The sequence below is a fragment of the Platalea leucorodia genome (genome assembly GCF_965183815.1).
Source record: "Platalea leucorodia genome assembly, chromosome: 2".
NCBI classification, from domain to species: domain Eukaryota; kingdom Metazoa; phylum Chordata; class Aves; order Pelecaniformes; family Threskiornithidae; genus Platalea; species Platalea leucorodia.
The window spans coordinates 18,130,064-18,149,303 of NC_138824.1; the positions used below are offsets into that span (position 1 = coordinate 18,130,064).

At 41.6% G+C, this 19,240-nt stretch overlaps 1 protein-coding gene across 1 annotated transcript in view; it reads right to left on the bottom strand.

The window, feature by feature from the left end:
- Nucleotides 1-4,764: 4,764 nt before the first annotated feature.
- Nucleotides 4,765-19,240, bottom strand: part of EXPH5 (exophilin 5) — a gene marked incomplete at both ends in the record, with an annotated part of 35,117 nt that continues 20,641 nt past the window's right edge. Inside the window, 5 exons of the mRNA XM_082305163.1 lie at nt 4,765-10,106; nt 12,022-12,148; nt 13,725-13,773; nt 18,370-18,514; nt 18,619-18,693. Of these exons, the coding sequence (XP_082161289.1) occupies nt 4,765-10,106; nt 12,022-12,148; nt 13,725-13,773; nt 18,370-18,514; nt 18,619-18,693 (5,738 nt within the window). The remainder of the gene's footprint in view (nt 10,107-12,021; nt 12,149-13,724; nt 13,774-18,369; nt 18,515-18,618; nt 18,694-19,240) is intronic.

Below are 19,240 nucleotides of genomic sequence, written 5' to 3' on the forward strand. Positions count from 1 at the left end.
ACGCGTGTGCGTCTTGGCCCGGCAGTACCTCCCCGGCTGCTGCTCGCAGTGCAGGAATCGGCGAGGGCGGCGTTCCTCTCCCTCTGCACCAGCTGGGAGCACAGTGGAGAAGGCGGCGAGTGGGAGCAGTCAGCGTGGATTGACCAAGGGCCGACCATGCCTGGCTGGCCCAGTCACCTTCAGCGATGAACTGGCTCTGCGGATGAGGGGAGAGCAGGGACTGTCATTTACTGTGAACTTAGCACAGACGTCGATGTCTCCCACAGCGTTCTTGTATCCAAATTAGGGTGTTATGGTCTGGATGGGGAGCAACCAGATGGGTAAAAAACCATCAGGATGGCTGGTTGGGCTTAGAGAGGGCTGGTAATGGGTTGTCTCGACCTGGCAGCTGGTAACAAGGGGACAGCTGCAGGGACCTGGCCTGGGATAAGGCGATGGAGACCCATCACTGGGTTTGCAGATGATACCAAAACAGGGGCCTAGTCGGCGTGCTTGAGGGCAGGGCTGCCATCCTGAGGGACTGGTCAGGGTGGCGGAATGGGCCATGAAATTCAACAAAAAGTCCTGCACTTGGGTGCCAGGGAGCAGTGAGGGCGGGCTGCAGGTGGGGCTGGGCTCAGGGAGGCCCATGGCGGCCAGGCAGGGCTGTGGGGAGATGGAGGCCAACGTCCTGCAGCATCGCAGGGGCAGGGACTGATGGCTCCAGGCTGGCTGAAGTGGTGTCCTGGGCCATGGGCAGGGTGGGGGGAGCCCCGCAGAGGGGGGTCAGGGCCTGTTGGTGCTCTTGGGGCCCTGCCCCTGGGAAGGAGCCAGCCCTGCGCTGGTGCGGGCTGGGACCCGCTGCTGGGAGCAGCTCTGAGGGAACAGCCCAGGGGGTCCCGGTGGACAGTGAGGGGGACATGGGCCATCAGGGAGACCTGGCAGCAACGATGGCCAACAGCAGCCTGGGCTGTGTGAACAAGGGCAGAGCCAGAGGTCGAGGGGAGTCGTTACCCCCTCCATTCAGTACTTGTCAGACCACATCCAGATACTGCATCCAGCTTTGGGCTCCCCAATACAAGACATCAATAAACTGGATCAAATTCAGGGGAGGCCACTGAGGCGGTGGGGCTGGAGCACTGGGCCTGTGAGGAGAGGCTGGGGGAGCTGGGCTTGTTCAGCCTGGAGCAGAGATGGCTTTGGGGAGTGGATGGACCTTACAGAAGCCCCCAGTGCCCCTGGGGAGATCATTGAGGAGATGGCACAGGGTGGAAGGACGAGAGACAGCAGCCATAAGTTGAAAGAAGAGAGGCTCAGCCTGGAACACGTTTCCGCCATGAGGACCATCAGGCACAGACTGGCCACAGAGGCTGTCCTGTCTCCATCCTCAGAGATTTTCAAGCCCCAACTGGATGAAGCCCTGAGCAGCCTGGCCTGACCTCAGAGCCAGCCTGCTGTGAGCAGGGGGCTGGAGCCGGCACCTCCTGAGGTCCCTCCCAGCCTGAGCCACTCTGTGATGAAACCATGAGATTTCTGTCCCTGCTTTCAAACGTCATTGAGATGTTAGAAAGATCAAAGGTCATCTGGGGACAGGAGTGACCTAATGGGTGGACAGAGATCTAGACAGAAACACCACCTTAGCTCATAAACCATGTTTCCTTCTGAAACCAGGCTGAGGGACTGCATCACTGAACTCGGGTACCACGTATACTGGCTGTAGTAATTAAGGTTGAAAGACTGCGGCGAGTCTCACACCCTGTCACACTGCACGTGGCAGCCAGGCTCCACTCAGGCCCGATTCCAGCTGCAGCGATTTTCACGCGGAGCTCATCACCTTGTAAAACTACTCATCAGATGTTACCCTTGGCCCCTACACGGAGTATCGGCTCCTCAAGGCAAGCTGTAGGCATACGGCTCGCTAAGGAGTTAACGTCTACTGTGAAGATACTGCTGCTGCTGGAGAACTTTGCGTGCTAGAGACTCATCAGCTGGCCGGGAAGGAGAAGGCGGCACAGCCTTCCCCTGCAGGAGGGGACCCTGTTTTAAATCCGTGCCATCGTTGGCCATCCGCACCCTGGCAACAATACTGAGAGGCTGGCTTTTTTTTTTTTTTTTTAAAATAAACTCTGTATGGCATTCACAGTAAGTGAAAAATAAACACAGTACCAATACATTTTTTCATTTGAATGCAGAATTTATTTCAAACAAATAATTTTAAATATGAAAATCCTATAAATTGTGAACATTTATAGAATATACTTTTGCCAAAGAAAAAGCCTGGAAGAGCGAAGGTGTCAAAATCTGGCTCTGCTAAACTGAACGGAGCTCAGCGCTATTCAAAGGGTAGCTCTCCCTATGTTTTCACACAATTGACTGTTTTACAGAATACCATTATTCAGTGTAAATATTGTTTTACAGATCTTCAACAGGCTGCAGTCTTCCACAACTGGTTTATGACCAAAAGCAGTTTTTACTTGCTTACATTAAATCAAGCCACCTGATTTGCTGTACATACATAGCATAGCAAATGAAAAAAAATTTATGCCAACAAGGTGAGAACTTAATCCAACTTCTGTTGAACAGGTAGAAAATATTTACAAATAAAAATGTTCTAAACCATCCACTTCTAGTCAAGAAAACCTGTATGACCATTTACTTCCCCTGTAAACATTTATTTTATTATTCTTTACCTTATGTAGGTTGATATTCCCAATTTTTGGATTAACGTTATTTTGCAGAAATGTACAGCAGCAGAAATTCTTCACGGATACTCAGCTGGTTTTATTGTCTTACTCTACAGAATCCTGTACGTACAGAATAGAGCCGTTTACAGAAAAACATCATTTCTCCTTAGAATACCACATTTTACGAGATATTGCAATTATATGGTAGTCATTTCCTTCCAGCGTTGCGTATGTCAGCATACGCTTATATCCTTCCAAAACAGGCATGCCGTAGAGATCGATTCTGACTATAAATACATACGTTTATATTAGTCCTTCTATGTACAACAACAGACAAATTACCCCAGTATAAAGTAATAATACTTGTATATCAGTACAGATTTGAACTACAGACCCACTTCTTTAACGAAGCTTACAGTATAAAAAAATAAGGATACCAGTTACTTACTATAATATTTTCACCTTTTAGTTTCTTGTGGAGTAGTCAGTGATACAAGCATTGCTTGTTTTGTGTAAAATATATTATTTTAAAATACCAGTATACTGTCCTTCCAGTTACAAAAATATAATTATGTCCTACAGAAATTTAATTGAATTAAAAAGTGTATCAAAAATATGGATCATCATTTTAGACCACATGTGAAATTAGAAATAAAGTAGAAGTAAATGTGTAATTATTTAAAAATACTATCTTCTGGCTCAGGGAGCCGCTTCTGATTTTGCAGAAAGAGAGATCAAAGCTTAGTTAGAAATTTAATGGCCAGGGACGAGTTTCGGTTACCGAGTAATAATACTACATTATTAGTGTGGCTGAAGAAGAGCCACTGGAGGATAAAAAGCACTGTAGTGACAGCAGGAATGGTTGAAAAATACCAAGAAGGGATGGTAATTTAGCAAAAGGCAAAGAGCATTTCTTACTGGTTTTATTTACTTCGTACGTAAAATCCTGCCCATCTGCACGGCGCAGTCGTGGCCCTGCCCAGTGCCCTCTCGGGCCGCTTCGGTGGGGCTGCCCTGAAGGAGCCCAGCGGCTGCAGGAGCCTCAGCCCGAGACCGGCCGAGCACGGGCAGCGGCAGAACGGAGGGACGTAACGGGGTGTATTGGTTATGGTTGGCCTCCCGCTATTAGGACACCTTAGGATTCAACCTATGAGGTTTATATAAGAAATAAATTGGGTAAATCCTTTTACATTTTGTGTGGTTTAAAGTGTCAGATTAATAATCCAAATTAACCTGTTCCTAAGTCAAAGGCAGAAATCTGGCCGTTCATCTCAACTGTATCCAAAGCTGTGCCCGTTATGAATCCCCCATGTCTGAAAAGCAGATTTCCACGCTCAGCTGCGTTTCTTAACATCCTCGGGAATTTCGGTGAGTTTTCCAGTGCTGTGCCCTTTGCTGAGCTGTCTCCCATGCAGTAGCAGAACTTCTGTAGCTCACCTTGCTCACTGCTCTTGCAATGCTGAGGAGGAAAATCCTGGTGTGGAACCCACCTCAACTGCACGGCAGAACAAACGCCACCGGCGGCATTGCTGCTACGCTTCCCAGGAATGCAGAAAGAGAACATTCATACAGAATATGCTGTAAAAACTGAACAGGTTTTGTTTTGTGGTGGTGTTTGTGGGGTGGGATGGTTGGGCATTATCATGCTTGATCTGGTAAATGAGGAAAATTGGAGAAATGGCAATTTATCAGCAAAGTAACCTCTTGGTTTTCTGTTAAGTCAGTCTTATAAGAAAAAGTAGGTCAAGCTAGAATTTATCCATTCCGGCACTGCGTAGCTGGCAGGAGCCTAAGCCACTGCTTGCTGACTCAGAGGAAAGCCATCTCTGGAGTTACACTGCCCAAAGATCCACAGTTGTTTACCTTCTATTATTTTGGGAAGGGATTTTTTAACATTCTTTTTCCCTGCTAGGAGAAACAAGGGTGAAGCCACATATTTAATACAAAAGTCAAATGCTCAGCTAACATAACATACTAACTTCTTTAAAACTGATGAAGTTGTACCAATTTATAGCAGCACAAGAACTGGCTCAAAGTATTTTACACGTTTTTTGCCTGCCCAGAAACTACAGAGCTATCGTGCCACCTTAGTACGGGCCTTTCATAGCTCCGATTCTTTATCTATCTCATCTAGGTAGTATTCATCGTCGGTGGTGGTATCGCTGTCTGAATCTGAATAAGCTGCTGGGTCTTCCCGATAGATATCACTCAGCTCTCGGGGGGAGGAGGCAGCCGATGACATTTTACTCCCAGCAGAACCTGAGCTCAAAAGCTCAGCCCTGTTTATAGAAGGGGTCTCTCCATCTCTGAGAGCACCAGGGTTATTAAGAAGACAAGGTCTCCACAATCGCCCTTCCGTGAGTGACCTCTTGATATTTTCCAGGAAAGCCAACTGTTGTTCTTTGCCAAATATACCAAATTCAACAGAAGGATACATCAAATTTCTAGCGCTGTAACATTTTTCATTGTCTGATGCCCAGTTTTCATTTTCATCACAAGACAACAGCTCCGAGAAAGATTTAAATCTCTTCCCGTGTATACCATCTCTTGGGAGAATATTGCTTCCGGAGGCAAAGGTCTCATGGGAATCTCGAGGACAGATACTCTCAGAAAGGTGACGCTCACGCTGACTTCTGGCCTGACTCTTGCGCAACTGATAGCTACGCAAGTTAGCATTGTTTAAGCTGGCAGACTGAAAGGTATTTTGACAGTGACCACGCACTGTCTGGGAAGTCGAGTCTTGCTCTGGACATACGTCTGCCTGCCAGCAGCTATTTACATACGTGTTTGAGTTTTTGTCAGTTAAAAGTGGCAAGGGAGGACTGCAGCCACGACTGCTAGCTCTTCTTTTCTGATCATTCAGTGGGTCTGATGTAATAGCAGTGGGAGAGACGGGCTGGCTTTTGCTTTCTAACCTGAGATCAAGTATTTGGGAATTCTTATTTCTTGTGGTTACTGCTTTATCCGGAAATAGAGTTGTAAGACTTGGCCTGTTTTCCACTTTCACTGTAGTTTTTTTGGGACTGATGGCTACCTTCTGGGTGTGTGAGCTTGTAAAAGACCTCCAATTGGTGTTATTAACAAGCAAAGAAGGATCATTCTGATTTTCAGTCGTCTTCTTCTCAGCTGTTCTTGGTCTTGGCGTATTCTTACCAGGGTCCAGACTGTGATTCTGGTTGTCATTCTCCGGCTGCAGGAATGGCTGATGGGAATCCGTTGAAATCAATGAGTCAAGGAACATGTCGACCTCTAAAGAAGTGGCACTTCCATCATTCTGTGAGAAAATGTTACTTATGTGCGGTTTGGGGGGTAAATTTTTACTTGAAAATTTTCGACTTGTTTTGTAAACAGCTGCCAGTTTATTTTTAATTGAAGGTCTGTTTTTCCTTTTTTCTATATCTTTTATTTTGTCTCTTGTGCAGTCAGAGAGAAGCTTGTTCTCATCTTCTGCACTCTGTGTTGTCTTCTGATCTTGTGTAACCCTGAGGACTTTATAGTTAATGTTCGGGCTGCCTTCACTGTGCCTTTCTGATTCCTGCAACCCACTATAATCTTTACCCATCTGAGTACTCTGTGAGTTTTGCTCTTTTGTAATTTTTGAATTCTTTAATTCATCTGTATCTGTGCTAACTCCTTTGTCTAGTAATAGATCAGCACTGGAAGCTGTACTTACCTCAGATACTTTGTTCTGAGACTCTGAAAGCACTCTGCTACAGGAGTTTAAATCATTTGCATTTTTTCTTGAACTGTCAGCCCTTAATTGCAGTCCACTACATTTATTATTATACAGAGGGGTGGTTTGGTGTAGGAAATTTACTCTCTGTTTGAATTCATTACTATCCCTGTACGTGTCTTCCGCAGGAAGACGCGGCACATCAGCACGCTCTGTGTTACCGTTCCTTCCGAGGGAACTCTTCTCTCCTGGGTGGAGGAGTAAACTGTTCAGATTTTTATTGGCGTTCACTTTAGGGGGCTGACAGCAGGTTTCAGAGTTTCCCTTCTGTATAATATTTTTATTTGTTGAAGTAGAATACAAAGGATTCTCTAAACGTCTGCCTGGCTTGGGAGGGGTTGATAAAGTGGACATTAGCGGTGTGGCTGTTTGTAAAATTTCCTTCTTTTCTTTTAGACATATTTCTGTATTTTGGCTGCTCGAAGCATTACAAATGGCCTTACCTGACTTAGCCACTATTGCAGTGGGTTCTGGACCACCAAAAGAAATGTCTTTTGTCACCGTGTCAGACAGCATGTTTTCTGTTAATGAAAGATCTGCTGAACTATCATCTTTCCTGTTATGTACCATGCTCGTTAACTTTGAAGCACATATCTTCTCAGAGCTAGGAGATAAGTGGGAATTCTTTTCTTTACTATCAACAGCAGTTTCTAAGTTCTGAGGTGGGACCAGAGCTGAAGATACTTGGTCAGAAGAATACGAAGGCACCTCTTTTTCCAAAGTACTGGGGAAAAAAACATTTGCTAAACTCACATGACCTTCGTGTTTCTTGTTTTGTATTCTTGGTGACTGAGCATTTTCTTTGGGACAAGGTAAATCTGCATCCTCTGGATCATCTCTAAAGAGGTTAGAAAATGTTCTTGAATGCCTCCGTGGTAATGTATAATAAATTGAAACTAGTTCATGATATTTGATGTGATCTTCATCAACACAAACAGTAAAAGTGCTTGTAGTTTTATATTTCTGTAAAAAATTTCCCCTCTCCTTACAATCTGAAAACACAGAGGATTCTCTTCTGCTTAGATGTTTACATCTGTCTGTCAGTTCAACTGACGTACTACTACTTACCGAATCATTAGGACTTTTGGTTAAAGGACTGGGGTAATCTTTTTCTTTGTTACTTGTAGCAGCATTTAATGATGCTGATGTTAAAAAGGAATGTTTTGAGTCTAAACAAGACACATCTCTTTGATTAGAACAAAAGGCATCAGCTCTATGTGGAGTTTCAGACCTTACACAATCGTACGTTGTTCTGCTTTCTCTAGGTAAAGAGATGGGCGTATCTGTCGTAACACTACCAGCAATGCTAGCTGATTTTCTAGGCAAAGTGTAATAAATGACAAGTGGGTCAGGAGATTTCAGGCTGTTTCTACTAGGGGAGCCAGTAACGCTGCAGCTACTGGTGTGTCTCAGCAAGCTGTCTTGCTTGTGAAGCCTTTCAATACAAGGTGAATTGCTCCTTATTTTTCCACTTTCTTTTTCAAGGCAAAAATAACTTAAACTATGTTCAGAGGTCTTGGGGTCTCCATCAAAGCTATGCATATTAATATTTCCAGAATTGCCATTTTGTGGAGAACGAGTACTGAATTGTCCATTACAGTCCTTAGTTACTAAAGTGCTTGCATTTTGCAGTGTTTTCTCTGAAATCTTTTTGGTAACGCCTATTCTGCTCACTTGAGCTGTTTTTCCACCTTCTGCTTGAGATTCAGTAACTGTGCAATTTACTGAAGAGCTAGTTAGTGTTCCTAAACATTTAGAATTGTCCTTATGAGAAAGTGCTTGTGGAGAGCTTTCTGAGGAGCTAGATGAACATTCAGGAGGACAGGACAACATGCCTTGACAGTTTGCTAACTTTTCAGTGGATGGAGCAGGAGCAACATTCAGCAGTGAGGACTGTCTCTTTGGAGTAGCTTGGTTAATGGCTTCTGTACTCCGATTATCCTGTTTGATGCTCTCTCTTTTTGCTGCATAATGAAGATTATGTTCCCATTCTTTTTGACTTGGAAGAAAAGGTTCTTTCCGGCTCTCATCAGCTGGCAAAATACAAGGAGGCTGACTGAACACACTGTTGGGTGGGCAATCGTTTTCCTTCATTTGTACATTTCTTTTATCACTACTTGATGTACACATTTTTGCAGTATCTCCTCTGGCAGTGGCTTGGGTTTGTCTCTTTGATCTCATTGTGTTAAAGAGAGATGCATCGCTTTGCAACATGGCAGAAGCAGGGCTGTTAGAGGGAAAACTCTGAGTGTTGATGTAGTTTGTATCTGCTTGTTGAGAAACTGACTGTAACGGCATGTGGTCATCTGGCAGTTTCATACCTTCAGCCTTTTCTAGTTGTGTAAAGTCTGCCTTAGTACTTCTTTGGGTAACGACGACTGAATTCCTGTTCAGTCCTATAGGTTTTGTTTGCTCCTTCAAATTAGGAAGGACTGACTCATCAGTTCTGATACTAGATGAAGAAACTGAAGAGTTACAACTTAGCCAAGGCTGACAGCCCTCAGTGAATTCTGAAAAAGTCCTATTTGCACTTCTTGTTATCCTTTTGACATTCATATTTTCTGGAGAATACATGTGAAAATCGTTCTGCAAGCGCCGTGAACCAAACTTGGCATTCTTTGTATGTGCCCACTGCCGGTCATTTAAATTAGCCATAATCACTTCAAAGCTGGCATCAGGGGAAATAAACACTTCATCACTGTAGTACTGAGGAATATCAGCCCAAGAAGAATAGCTGTCTCTTTTTCCATAAGAATTTTTTTGGTTTGCATACAACTTGTCATGAGAAGTATCTCTATAGTAGGATCTAGAGAGGTTATTTTCCGATTTGTATAATGGATAATTTTCCCAGTTATCAAAGGGCAATGGAGAAATAGCTTTGTCAGGGCAACTAACTCTACTAAAGCAACTACTGCTTGAAATAGATCTTCTGTAGTGGTGTTTTGAGTGGTAAGATGCATATTTCTTGGTTTCTTGCAAAGAGCTAGGATATCTACCCTGGTCTGCAGCATGAAACTCCATCAGTGATTGGGTTCTAAACATTTTTTCTTGAGTTGATGTTTGTCCAGGAGAGTCCGGTGTGTTATTCCATACAATAGAAGACAGAGGAATTCTCTTTGGGTTCTGTCGACCAAACCTTGGTACAAAACCATTGCTGCTCTCCCTTGCCAACGGATGTTGTAGACTAGATGCTGATAGCTGGTCAGAAGATACTGATGATGGACATCTCCGAAGGGAACATACAGAGTAACTTCTGCCAGCTGTATCCCTGTTGATACAACTCTTGTGCCTAAATCCACTGTTCTGTGTTATGGAAGGAGGATGTAAGCTTCCTTCTGAAGACCGTCCAAAAGAAACAGAAGATAGCCTGCTGCTTACCAAATGAGGATTTCCATCAACTGGATCACCATATTTGTAATCTTCTTGAAAGGCTGTCTGGTGCCAGTTTATATATGCACTGTGTAATTTCCTTGGTCTGATGAAAATCTTGTGTTCATCTTTGGCTCTTATTGTTCTCAGTCCATCTGGGAAAAATGTGCTTGGCATGTCACTCCAGTCATTTCTGTGTTGCCCCCTACTAGCAGTCTGCCTCTTTGAAGTAGGGAATGCACTACTGTATTGGACACTTGATGTGCTGCTAGTAGAAACTGTCCTGTCCAATGGATCTTGGGCTTGTTCCTGGGCCAGCTGATCATCCAGATCATTTAGAACTGCACAAGAAAAAAAAAAAAAAAAAGACTTGGTTTTGTTTTCTTTAATAATCTTCTATTTATGTTAAAAAGTTTCATGTACTACATTAATAATCAGAACTGGTTTTGAAAGAAGTCAGCTTCTCAGCATTCAAAATCCTTCCTAAACTACACGTTCTTCCTCCACAGGACCTTTCAGTGGTCACCCATTGTGACTACAAGGAAAAAAATGCGCTGCTCCGTGACTGATCTTAAAACTGCTCTTTATGTAAATGTTAGTCTTTATGCTATTTAAAAGAAAAACAAAACAATTTGAAGTCTGAATTCTTACTCACACGCTATATGTATGTGTGCAAACTTTCCAAATCTAGCTTGTAAGCAAAAAATCCCTGAAAAGAATTCACTAGGCAAACATGGACCTTTCTGTGTGTTCACAAAGCACAGTTATGATGTAACCGTAAGAAAACACAGAATCCTGCAAACCATCAAACAAGCATATTCAGTAGTCTGGCATGTCTACCATTTGTTTCATTCAGAAAAGAAGTTCTCCACTAAATTGTAGCTTATTGCTTTAAAATGAGCACTGAAAATGGCTTTTTTGCACAAAAAAGGGTAATGAAATATTTAGGAACCTGTGATTCATTCTAGCAACAAAGCTGTATGTATATATAGAGAGAGTCTCATGAACTGGAATTAAACACTACATAGCTTAGTTAACCAAGATATTCAGTCATAAGACTAAGTGACAGCAATGTATTTAAAGTATTTTTATTGGCAAAACCAATTATGCCTTCGCTAATTGTATTCTTTTTTGTATTTTGAAAATAGCACATACAAGATATAAACACAAATGGATATGGCTGGTTTGTTACGTCATTTCCTAATCCATTTAAATAAAAAAGACTGACTGATCAGTCATAGAGATCTGTGCTAATAGTACAGAACCATTAAGAAAGCATTGCTAGGTACGTATAGTTGGAATAAAAGGTGATACAAAGGTACTAGAAGTTTCCATTTTTCTAAGTTTCTCTTCAGCACGGAAGAGAAGACTCCTGAGAGAGTCAGTTTAGAACAAGAAAAAAGATGAGCTGTTTCTAAGTCTTCCATTTGGAGGACATCAGTCAAGCTACGTACAGTTTTTCTCTGTCAGTGGGCAAGTCTGCACAGTTATGACTGACACCCAAAAGCGGTGACAGGCATGTGAGTTTCAGAAGAGCCACTGTCCACCATGCAGTGCTCTCCTCTTCCAGCACTGCTGACTCACCTCCTACTTCCCGATCATGCTTTCAATCTGTGATCTCTTGTAATTTTGGGTGGTAGAAAGTAATATTCATGGACATTTTTTTGCACAGATCTGAGAAAGTTTATGGGAGAACACCTCTGTACTCCCATAGGCTGGGTCTGATCTTGCCTCACTTCCCAGCAGTGAGAAAAAAGAAAAGAACCAGCAACTTTCGACTGGTGCTATAAGGGCTCCCAGAAAGCTAACTGAATGCCATAATGCCTCTTGTTTCTGTGGTTTGAGGCTTTACAATTCATAAAACCAGGCCCAGTAATTCATCATTATCAAAATTATGCATGCAGGAAACTGGGATGAAATTCTTCTCACATAACTGTATGTCTGCATCTAAAGGACGCAATGTGGGCTCCTGTCAGAATCAGCAGAGAGAAATGTGTGCTTTTAAGGTGTGATTCTTCTCAGCTGCGTCAGTATGAGATGAAATACACTCTAAGAGTGACCAGTGACACATCTTGAAGTCAATGTCAGAGTAGACATTCTGCTGTCAGACTAGGCCAGCAAAAAGTAACCACTATGCTAGAAAGTAATGAGCCATATCTTTACAGCCTATGCTTTTGTAGAAAATTCCCTGAAACCAGTCACCACAGTCACTTCTGGTAACAATAATATCAGAACAAAGTAAGGACACACACTTACCACTGAAAAACTCCTTCTCTAGCTGTTCATTCCATTCCTGTGTACTTTTCTCCATCATTTCATTTTGGTTTGCATCAAAAGAATGACCACTTGTTTCAGCTGCGATTGGGGAATTACACACTTCAGCCTGTTAAAATTTGTAAGGCAACATGATTTTAGTTCTACACGTGGGTTCAAATCACATTTCACGTGTCACATCACAAATCACGTCACAAGTCACAGAGGTTAGTAAGCTCTTTGTGGGTCCATTAAATACTGTATTATTAAAATATACAACTGAGGATTGTAAAGTTGCATGCATTTTAGAGACTTTTACATATGTAAAAAGGAGATTTGCTCATCTTGTCCTCATACTGTAGCATGTTTTGCATACATGCGTTATAATGACCTTATAATAAGGGGCACAGTTTACTTATTTTCTCCATATGCAACCTTATTGCATTGTATCTCTCAATTTAGTTTTTCCTAATCACTTCTTCCTTGACCAGCACATTTTAAAATTCACACCCTGACCTCCCAACAAAGATTTAATAATTTAACACTACAGTCAATTTTCATATTGCAAGACAGCACTTTAGGGCGCTGTGATAAATTACCTTAGCAGCAGGGAAAACGTCATCCTATTTCCCATCTGAGTTTAGTTTACATGTTAAGCTGGAGACGTTCCTATCCCATCCATATTTCTCTCAGTTCACAGGCTCAGATGGTAGAAGTGCAGACAACTGCTGAACTGCTGATTTATTTTAGCTGAGACTCTTCCTCCTTTTTTTAAATAAAAACCCTTACTACTTTTTAGTTTTCAATATTAATAATATTTTACTCGTCTAGCTAGAATAGTCTATTTATATAATAGGCAGGATTCTCTGATAAGATCTTTGTTCAGTCATATATTAATATAGATTATCCCTTTGTTTTTGAAATATGAGAGGAGGGAGGTGGCCAATTTACCTCCTCTATACCTTCGGTTATATACTGCATACCTTCTTAGTCCCCTCTGTGGTTATACCACACAACCGAAGAGGAGGAAAGACATGTTAGTAACACAGGGCAATAAAGTAAGTAAAATAGCAAATATCATCCTTGGAGGAAGTCTGTTTATTTCAACAGCGTGCACTTAAATTACATCAGAAATAAATCTGTTGTTTCATGCTTAAATTGAGCTTGTGCTTATAAAATGGAACATTCAGCCAAAAAATTATTTCCTACTGTCAAAATTTACATTTACACAGTAATTCTGCACATGGAAATGTTGCAGGAGAGGCTGTAGCTTACTGCCTGCCCAAGACAGCTACTCTTTTTCACCCTTGTACAAATGAAAAGAAACAAAGTAAATACACTCATCATTTATTCAGTGTGAGTTTTGACCTATTTGCAGGGTGGTCACAGTTGCCAAAATACATGAGGGTTTTGGCCTAGGAAATTATCCATGCAATTATTCCATCAGTAAGAGAGAACTGAAACCTGGGCAGAGCTAGGCTTAGGGCTCACCTAGTAAACCTTTGGACTTGTATAGTTTACAGGGCAAGCTCATTCTATGGCATTCAACAGGTTCACAACACAGATATTTTACTCAGTGTTTAAAACAAGAACTCCAAGAATACTACTTAAAAAGGTGTTATATCAACAGCCTAAACAAAGGGGACTAGTTTTTTAAAAATCTGTGGTTTAAACATTGCTGATAATAAAGTTGACAAGCTACTTACCGTTGCCATTTCTTCCACTTTTGAAGATGGGCTAGCAGAACTGTCATATCTGTAGGCAGAAGGATATAAATGTTGGCTTTGAAAAGGAACGTGATGTAATTTTCCCAGGTAGTAAATATCCAGCAGTTTCTCTTTAACAACTATCGAGAAGCATCTGCAAAAAGACTGCTCTATGAAGAATCCATCCTTCCTCCCACAAAAATCCTGCTAACAAAAAAATGCCGGGGAAATGTGCCATTCAGTTTGGCCTTGTCAGCTTACAAATGTTGTAGCTGCACAGCCAAGAATGAACTCCGCCTCCTGATACCTCAATGTCTGCAACAGCCATGAAGTAATTGTTTCAATCCAGCACTGCGATAAGATGGTATTACTTCCTCTTCCGAACAACAATCATTTGGTAGGTACTACGAATAGCCAAAGTTAACCACTTGTAAATCTGTAAGTGGTTTGCATCTGCAATTCTGTTGTTTTTCTCTTCCATTTCGCCCCGCTCAGATGCAGAGCTGTGCTCTGCCCCAATGCAGGAGGACAGACAGACAGCAGATGGCTTTCAGTCTGAACTTTGGAACTTGCTGCTACTCACCCAGAACAGCCTTTATTTACCAATGCTTAACACATGGTAGAAGGCTCATCTGCTCTCCTAAGCTACCTAAGACTGCAAGGGCTTGACGGAGAACTGGCTAGAGCGTCTATGAGTAATGCAGTGGTTAGAACAAGCCGAGAAGCCCTGAACATAAAAGGTATTCTGTTCTACAGGGTGACTTGCAGGCATACAAATACAAAATAAACTAAAGAAACAAGAACAGGACTTGACTTCACTGAGTCTATTCGAGTCTGCAGATCCTTATTTTACAACTAAGCAAACCCAGTCCCTTCAAAAGCCCTGAAGGAAATGTCACTCAGCTGGTGCCTATTGCCAGTTCTGCCTTCTCTCAGAAACTGTTTTTTCCCAGGAAGTTAATTCTTGAGAGAAAGTGAAGCAGGGAAAGATGGTTCTGCTCAGTCCTGTTTGTCTCAAAGTCTTTTTGAATGACCTTGTTCTTAGGCTCTTAAAACCTTCATGTGCTCAGGTAGACTACTTTATTGTGCTTCAACAGCAAGTATAAACCGGCTTGTTGGCAGGTTCTTTGTGGCCCAGCCTTTCCTCCTGAAGTGCTTTGTCATTTGTTTGCAATGTGCTTGGAGGCAGGGAAGAACAGTTGAAAGCTGCAATTTGTTTTTTTCTTCTGTAATTGTGAACTATAAAACCAGGATTCCTCTCTGACATGGGGTCCAACTGAAACCAAAGGAAACAAGCCTGTTGACCTCAGTGGGCTTAGGATCCAGCCAGCCAATCTGAATCTGAAATTCCTAATTTTTACTTGTAGTACTGAATATGAACAGCCATTAATTCAGTGGGTTACTGCTCCCTGTGAATGAAGTTTACAGGACCAGGGCTCAGAGATACATATAGCTCTTCCTTTAGCTAAAATAACATTGAACATGTTTTAATGTTTCTACAACAAATTAAGAATGAAAATTATGTTTCAGAGTTCTTACAGTGATTTCCTGCAAACCAAGTTCCATGAAATCCTGCGGCTTAGCAAATTACCTTAATTTTAATTATATGCATAATAAAAATGTAAAAGCTTTGTTAGAAGCTCTCTTCTTCAGCTTTACTGTGCAAAGATGCTCTACAGTTCTCCCCACTTGGTGCTGTGCTTGGTGTTGCGTTAATTGCTCCTTGCAATGAAGCTACACGAAGTAGACGTGTTAGTTAGAAATGTCTTCTGATAGTCTAGGCAAAAATTAAATTTTCATTTGCACCTCTGGCACTATTCTAAATCCCTCCATGTCTTTGTTGTCACTGTTCTTTCAGAAATAACTGGTCGTTGCATCCTGCTTTATTTTCCTCCCTGCCAACTTACACAGACAAGGTTATTTTAATCTTTTCCCTGTGCTTTTCCCTGTGTCCCTCCACTTCTCAAACTGCCTCATTATTTTTTCTGAACACTTTTATGTTTTTCAGCATTTCAAAGTTAAAGTTTTGCTTACTCCTAGAGAAATATTGCTTAATTTTAGGAAAAAGTAATTCAGTTTCTTTTTTGGTTACGGATATTGAGCAATGTTTACATTATTTTGCACACACATGCACACATGCATACACACATACTTGTAAACATTATCTATTATTCATAAACAGAAAAGAAGTTAAATTACTGCTCAAGTTCAGAAATATTTGCCATCAGAAAAATACTACTTACTATGAAAACAAGAAGTTATATTTTATACTTATATACATATGTAACTTTTTTATGACAACCGAATGTAAGATTAACTATAAAAGATTAAATTAAATATAAAAGATAGTAGTACTTACTACTATCAGTACTGGTAACAATAATATAAATCCGTGAATTAAAATCTGCTGCAAATTAGCATTTTCACTGAGGCACCTGTCTTCCCCAGGCCATCTCCAAGTTGTCTAATGTCAGAGTGTAATCCGTTTTCTTCTATACTATTCTTATCAGTACTACATAAGAAGCCCGCTAAGCAACAAACATATAAATCAAATATGCTGAAAACACAATTAAACAGCATTTCTTTTCCAGTATGAATCACACTTACATATTAGAAAAGAATAAGGATGAATTCAAGAACACCGAACACCTTTGAACCAAAAGCGATCAAACATTTCACTACCTTCAGACTACAGTTACAAACCTTTTATTAGCATCTTCTGTATCTCCACATAAGCATACTCTTTTTTGCAGCATCCATAATTAATTCTCAGAGCAAAACACCACCGCAGCTGATGAAACTGTCTCTCCAGTACAGAAAGGACCCTCTAAACAGCCATTAATATTTAGCTATTTAAAAGCTTCTGCCAGTTAGGCTTACTTACAGGATTTACAGTGCTGCCTCCTATTGTATTTCACTAGCTCTCCAAAATAACTCTACCTGGTGAGAGGCAGATTATTTCAGTGCTTTGTCTATGCATAAAGCAAACCACATGCCACGGCAACACCTAGAAGAGGGTGGGGGAAGTTTTCGACAGAGAGGCGTGACTAGAAATTGTAGCAATCAGCTCAGTTACACGTCAGGATTGACTTGTTTATTTTTCAAGCTGTACTTAGGAAGAAATCAAAGGCATCTGAGCCTGAGATACAATAGATTTTCTGTGGACAAGCCAGATAAACAGATATTAGAAAAGCTGATGCAATGAGTAGGCATGGTTTATTTTATTGCCTTCTTAAATTAAGAAATCATTTCAATGCTTAGATTCTACAGCAAAGCCTAGACCTTCGCTTGTGCATTGCCTACCTTACTGTGCACCAGGATCAAGTGCCCTTGAAATCTGATTCTCCATGACACACGTGCCCCTTTACTCTGCGGTCCAGTGTTGGTGTGTCCCAGCATAAGGGGCATCACCATGTCACAGGAAAAAGGAGGGAGCAGATGACATGTATGGAGCAGCGTTAAAACTTTGCGAATTTTTTTTTCTGTGCTGCATTGCTATGCAGGAGAATTGTTACCAGTAAACATCCTCAAAGCTAACCTCACAGCCTCTATTCAAACCTCTCCTTAAATCTCCTTCTGCTTTGATACAAACACTCCACAAAGGCAAGCTGCTGTGCTACAAAACCTACATATCAGACTAATCATAATTTCTTTAGAGGCTTGCATTCCCTGTCATTGTTTATTATAGCTGTTCCTTGTCTTAGCATCATGCCACCTAGGAGCCCCAGGCACAGACCAGAATACCAGCCTGAGACTCACAGAGTGAAAATCAGCTCTGTGTGCCAAAGATCTTCCAGCTTCATAGTTGGATTTCACTGGACAACGCACCTTTACCGATGATTGCCAGTCCCAAGCATTACCCTAAGATGCACACAAAAATAATAATATTTCACTCAGGTGTTGCTGACGTACGGGACCATACAGGACAAAAGTTAGGAGAGAACAGTCAGCCTAACCAGCCTGAGGTAGCCCCCTGCCCCGCCTTCCCTGTGAACAGCAGCTTTAATCCTGTGGCTGGCAGGGGAGAAGGATGGTCTTCAAACAGCAGCTCCAGCGCGGCAGATGAGACCATCTTTGGTTCAGATCCAGTCGAAACCAAAGCCCTGATGAAGCACAGAAGACAAAAGCACTGGAGAGCCACCCTGTTTGCCCAGCTAGAGCTAAAGCTGCAGGCCTGCCTCAAAGCTGCCTCTGGGCTAGAAATGGTGGGAACCGATGCAGCAGAGGTGCCTGGGGCCGGTACTCTCTGCCATGGCCTGAGAAAGCTATGCTTTCCTGTTATATCACAGCCATAGGGCGCCAGACCCCCGTGAGCCTTACACCTTGTCCTCTTGAGAGGGAATTCAACAGGATGCAGCCGCTGCTAAGTCTGGGGGCTTTCATACACTTAAAGCCTTTATGCAAACCCTGAGCAAAACAGATTTAGCCAAGAGACTTTACCTATTACTTGCCACCTAGTCCTCATTCTCCTGACAAAGAAGAGATAATCTCTCATTACACGACCAAGTAAAATCCCAATCTTCCCAGTGAGGTGAAAGGCCAGAGACTGGAAAAATAATTTTAACAAAGTTTTCTAAGCAAAACACAGAACAATTCATAGACTTTTTTAAAGCTGGAAATAATGTATGTTCTGATTATAGCTCACCGTGGTTGCTTCTGAGTCTGGTTTTTCCTTGATTTTCTAAAGGAGAAAAGCCAAGCAAAAGGTGATCTGAATCCCAGAAAGGAAGCTGAAGTGTTCTTTTGTGCTTGAGGATTTGCGCGGGATGACATTTTGAATTCTTTATGATCTAGAAATATTGTAAGAAATTGATTTATTTCAAGTTCTTACTAAATACAGTATTGAAATATACATTAAAAATTATGTCTTCATAAACAATTTTCTTTTGCTTACCTTTTATGCCAGGAAAATCCAGTTTTATTGACATTTTTGGACAGATTATGTGACATGCTGGTTTATAATGACTAACTAGAAGACTAAGAGAAAGAAAAACAGGTCTAAAGTTTCAAAAAGCATTATTGGTTTTGGGTGATGCACATAAGATAAATGAGGCTGATTTTCAGAAAGTAATCAGCACTCAACCATTTGAAAAACAGGACCGTTTTAAAATACAGGCAAATTAGACATTTGAAAATTGAGGCAGCCACAATCATTAGTCACTTTCTTTTCACCTTTGTAAGAAATATGACAACGCTAACTATACAATGGTTTAATAGACTGTAATGTAACTACGTTAACAGTAACTCAGACTAAGGTGTCTTCTGTAACATACAGTTCTTTATGATGGGATTCCCATGGCCACTGGAGTACATTTTTTCTGCTACAAACTGCATATCAGAACTGTATTTTAAATGCAAGATATCATGAATGATTTCTTTGGGAAGGTTATGATTTGATTTCTTCAAATGGAACACAAACCCAGTCTGCCTGTAAAAGTAGCTGGCAATTGGTGTGAAGGAGAGGATTAGGGAAATCTGCTCACAGATTAGGGAAAGAAACTGCAGGGTCTGCTATT